The 4,588-nt window shown below is 41.2% G+C and overlaps 1 protein-coding gene across 1 annotated transcript; it reads right to left on the reverse strand.

The window, feature by feature from the left end:
• Positions 1-916: 916 nt before the first annotated feature.
• On the reverse strand, positions 917-4,381 carry LOC107717299 (uncharacterized). Its single transcript, XM_016524005.1, has 4 exons — positions 4,310-4,381; positions 3,861-3,956; positions 3,547-3,780; positions 917-1,169 (listed from the first exon to the last, which is right to left on the reverse strand). The coding sequence occupies exons 1-4, from the start codon at positions 4,379-4,381 to the stop codon at positions 924-926; spliced, it is 648 nt and encodes a 215-aa protein (XP_016379491.1). The 3' UTR covers positions 917-923.
• Between the last annotated feature and the right edge of the window lie 207 nt (positions 4,382-4,588).

Genomic DNA, 4,588 nt, shown 5'->3' on the forward strand with positions numbered 1-4,588 from the left:
AATCAGTTAAAGTGTGTTAGCAATCGAGAAAAACTGTAACACAAATTATTAACCAGCTGTTAGTAAAAATAAAAATGAATTCTGAGGTTAACAGCTAAATGTATGACAATAAAAACAGCGTCTCATGATGCCGGAAGACAAAAGAACACAAAATGCTGAAAAGAGCCGGAGCTCCAGAAGGTGAATAATGAAAATGATTTATTGACTGTGTGATCATTTGAACTGAAAGCTAATGTTGATGGTAATAATACAAATTGTGACACTACAATAAAAACTAAATGATTGATTTTGTCCAACACAAACAGAGGCTGAGAAAAGCACAGAAACACATGGTCACTCAGCAGGACTCACACACACACTTATCTTACTGTCTATATGAGGATTTATTACACACATTTATTCTGACATGTTATTTCACTGACAGAAGTTCAGCTGCAGTATTAATGTCATCAAGAGAAAAGAAGAGAAGCGACTCTGACATTTCACTGTTACTGATTTATACTGATCTCTGCCAGTGTTAGTAATCACTCTGTTTCCCTCAGACAGACGGAGGTATTTATTCACTGTGTTCAGATCCAGAGTGAGCTGATGGGAATCTGATGGAGATAAAACACATCAGAATCAGGAATTATGAATCTGTTTCATCTTTTCATGTAGCTGAACTCTTCATGTTCAGTATATCATCAGTGTCTCAGTACAGATGAGCAGATATCTGTGCAAATCATCATTTACATCATCAGTTATAAAACTCTTCTGTCTCCTTCTACAGGAAGAACATGAACACACTCAGTGAGTTTTTCTGCTTGTTTTCTTATTGACTTACCTCGTAGGAAGACACTCCTGGTCCGGAAAACAATGTTGGTGAATGTGACTGAAAATCAACAGACATGAACAGTGTGATTCTCATGATCCTGCATCCATTCCTAACACATTTCTAATATGATGTTCTCCATGATATGAGATGATGATGGACTGGTTTCTGAGAGCAGATGAATCTCCAGGACTTTACCTCTGTCTGAGATCTTCTTGAACTCCTCTTTGCAGAAATCCTCCAGTTTGTCTCTCAGCTGACAGACAGATTTTCTCAGAGCATCAAAAGAGAAGAGATAACTGAAGGAATCATCATTTACGTCTGTTGATTCAGGAGGTGCTGAGAGAAACTGGAAACTCTACAGAAAACAGAAATCAAAACCCATCAGCTCCACACTTCACCCAATAACCTGCACCAACATCAGATTTTTAATCAGTTTTACTTAATTTCTTAATCAGTTTAATCAGGTTTGAAGATCACCTGATCCAATTTTGGATCCAATTTTTCACTGATTTCACCATGACATAATAAATCAGAAGGAAAAATGAGTTAAAAGCTGAATTGTTAGTGAAGATTTGAACTGTTGGTGGCGCTAGTGGTGTTTGACAGCTAAATATATCTTCCAGAAGAAAGAAATCAAAACCCATCAGCTCCACACTTCACCCAATAAGCTGCACCAACATTGGTGCACCGGTTTTTAACACCGATTTTTAATCAGTTTAATCAGGTTTGAAGATCACCTGATCCAATTTTGGATCCAATTTTTCACTGATTTCACCATGACATAATAAATCAGAAGGAAAAATGAGTTAAAAGCTGAATTGTTAGTGAAGATTTGAACTGTTGGTGGCGCTAGTGGTGTTTGACAGCTAAATATATCTTCCAGAAGAAAGAGCTCAGATAAATGATTCCTAAGAGATTTCCAGAGCTGAAAGCCATTTGTAAGCGGCGTCTCTTTCAGAAGAAGATGATCAGATGAGAGTCTGACTGATGATTATATAATAAGACACTCATGAAATGTTTCTCTGTGAGTCTCTGTCACAGCAGGATCTGCTCAAGTCCACTATGATCCTGTTCTTCTAGATCTCTGTTACCTGCAGGAACTGGATGTAATCCTGTGTGTGAAAGCTGTTCCAGCTCAGCGTCTCTACTCCTCAGATCATTGATCTCCTGCTCCAGTCGCTCCAGTCGTCCTTCTGCTCGACTCACTGCAGTCTTTTCCTGATCTCTGATCAGCCGTATCAGCTCAGAGCGGCTTCTCTCAATGGAGCGGATGAGCTCAGTAAAGATCCTCTCACTGTCCTCCACTGCTGTCTGTGCAGAGCGCTGTTAGGACACACAGTGATTCAGGCTTCAGTGAGTCTGAACTGAGACTGAGACAAACTTCTCTTCTTCTCCAGACTCACCTTATGAGACTCCACAGCCTCTCTCAGCTGCTGAAGATCTTTCTCTCTCTGCTGAAACTGCTTCTGCATCTCCTTCAACTGTGTCTGGAGGAAAAATGGATAATAGTAAATGTCACATAAAACTACTAATCACTAAATCATCAAGTGAACAGTTAATATGAATCCAGTATCTGTGAATTAGTGAGACCGAGGGGATGAAGATGTTGTACGGTAAGGATATGGGTTCAAGCATAAGTGTCAGCATTATTTTATCAGTGCCTAGTTTTATAGGGATAGTTTACCCAAAAATCTAAATCAGGGCAGTTTGTAGGCATAGGTGACATTAGACTAATTAGACAGTTACCTTCCCTCATACCTCACCTGAGGGTCATTATGTTGAGTATTCACTCCTGAGAGCTCTCACTGGAGCTCATCCAGGTAGTGGCCTTTTTCAGTCAACAGGCTCTAGTTGAGCCTCCTGTTTAGACCACACTAAGATTTTTGTCAGGTTGCCAGGCCTTCTCGTGCCTCCCCTGATATCTTACCTTTGGTTCGTGGAGCTCCTTTCTCAGGGTGTCTACAGATATGAACAAGTTAAATTTAAGACTTGTTAAGACCTTTTTAATACCACCTTATGTGAAATTTAAGACCAAGCCTGTGATGGAAATACACATTATATTACATATGTATATGTAATATTTAATCAGAATCAGAAAGAGCTTTATTGCCAAGTATGTTTGCACATACAAGGAATTTCCGTTCAGCCAGGTTTCCGTGAAGCAGAGCGCAGCGGAGTTTAAAAAGTCCTTGTTTGTGCGGGTGAGGAGTCGTAGTTCGTCTGATTTATTTGCTAGGGAGCGGAGATTCGCCAGATGAATGCTCGGCAGCGGAGTCCTAAAACCGCGCTGTCGGAATTTCACGAGCGCGCCGGCGCGCTTCCCTCGCTTGCGTCGCCTGGAGCGCTTGTATAGGAATGCAGCTCCTCCGACTAAAATGTCCAGTAAAACATCTGAATGCTCAAATGTCGGCAGAAAGTTATTTGGTGTGCTATTTCTGATGTCCAGGAGTTCGTTCCTAGTAAAGCTGATCGGGAAAAAATTGCTTAAAACAGGACAAACAAACAAAAAAAGTACAAGTACCAAGTAGCGACAAACCATGGCTGCCATCCGCGGCGCCATTTTTTAAATATATTTATTTTTTTTATTTTTTTTTGAGTCAGGAAGATGATCAGATGAGAGTCTGACTGATGATTATATAATAAGACACTCATGAAATGTTTCTCTGTGAGTCTCTGTCACAGCAGGATCTGCTCAAGTCCACTATGATCCTGTTCTTCTAGATCTCTGTTACCTGCAGGAACTGGATGTGATCCTGTGTGTGTGAAAGCTGCTCCAGCTCAGCGTCTCTCCTCCTCAGATCATTGATCTCCTGCTCCAGTCGCTCCAGTCGTCCTTCTGCTCGACTCACTGCAGTCTTTTCCTGATCTCTGATCAGCCGTATCAGCTCAGAGCGGCTTCTCTCAATGGAGCGGATGAGCTCAGTAAAGATCCTCTCACTGTCCTCCACTGCTGTCTGTGCAGAGCGCTGTTAGGACACACAGTGATTCAGGCTTCAGTGAGTCTGAACTGAGATGGAGACAAACTTCTCTTCTTCTCCAGACTCACCTTATGAGACTCCACAGCCTCTCTCAGCTGCTGAAGATCTTTCTCTCTCTGCTGGATTCTCTGCTGGAACGTCTTCTGCGTCTCCTTCAGCTGCTTCTGCAGGACAAATGGATGATAGTGAATGTCACAGAAAACTACTGGCACTAAATCATGACGTGAACAGATGAATACAGTAAACATAGGGTGAGGCAGTTTAAAGGTTACTTATAACCTACTTATAACTCCAGAAGTGATGATCGGTTACAATAATCATACATTAGTTAACATGAAGATTAAGGCCTGTTTCACACTGCAAGTGAAAGTATTATAAAAGTGGAAGTGACACAGACAGAGCTTCACACTGACAGTGTTTCTGTGTTCTGTGTAATTAAACTGCGGCTCTACACAGAAAATAAAGAGACTATTGGATCACTACACGGAGTATTAACTTGAACGCTAGTTTTAAATACCTGCTTCTCTGTCCTCTGTGCTGCAGCTGATACAATGTTGTGGTTTTTATGTTCATACATCGTACACAGCATGGACACAAGAACTCATCCTGAGAAACTCTGGCTTCTGCCATTTTACTGTTTAAATACAGAGGCACATACACACAACAGCTGAACTACACTTCAGTTTCTCTTTCCCTGAACTGATAAGTTGAAATAGTTTCCTGGTTCTGTGTTTGAGTGACGTGTGTAAAACAGGTGTGTCTGCGTGTATGTAAAGCAGGTTCCTCATTCCTGCTC

The sequence above is a fragment of the Sinocyclocheilus rhinocerous genome, unplaced genomic scaffold (genome assembly GCF_001515625.1).
Source record: "Sinocyclocheilus rhinocerous isolate Xijiao unplaced genomic scaffold, SAMN03320098_v1.1 scaffold149, whole genome shotgun sequence".
NCBI lineage: Eukaryota > Metazoa > Chordata > Actinopteri > Cypriniformes > Cyprinidae > Sinocyclocheilus > Sinocyclocheilus rhinocerous.

What these genes read in the sequence shown, in the direction of transcription:
- LOC107717299 (XM_016524005.1), bottom strand. Translation starts at nt 4,381, where the DNA reads ATGCTGTGTACGATGTATGAACATAAAAACCACAACATTGTATCAGCT. An exon ending in AGGCTGTGGAGTCTCATAAG is followed by an intron (nt 3,781 to 3,860) that starts GTGAGTCTGGAG and finishes GTGTCCTAACAG; the next exon opens with CGCTCTGCACAGACAGCAGT. An exon ending in ATCACATCCAGTTCCTGCAG is followed by an intron (nt 1,170 to 3,546) that starts GTAACAGAGATC and finishes TGTTTTCTGTAG; the next exon opens with AGTTTCCAGTTTCTCTCAGC.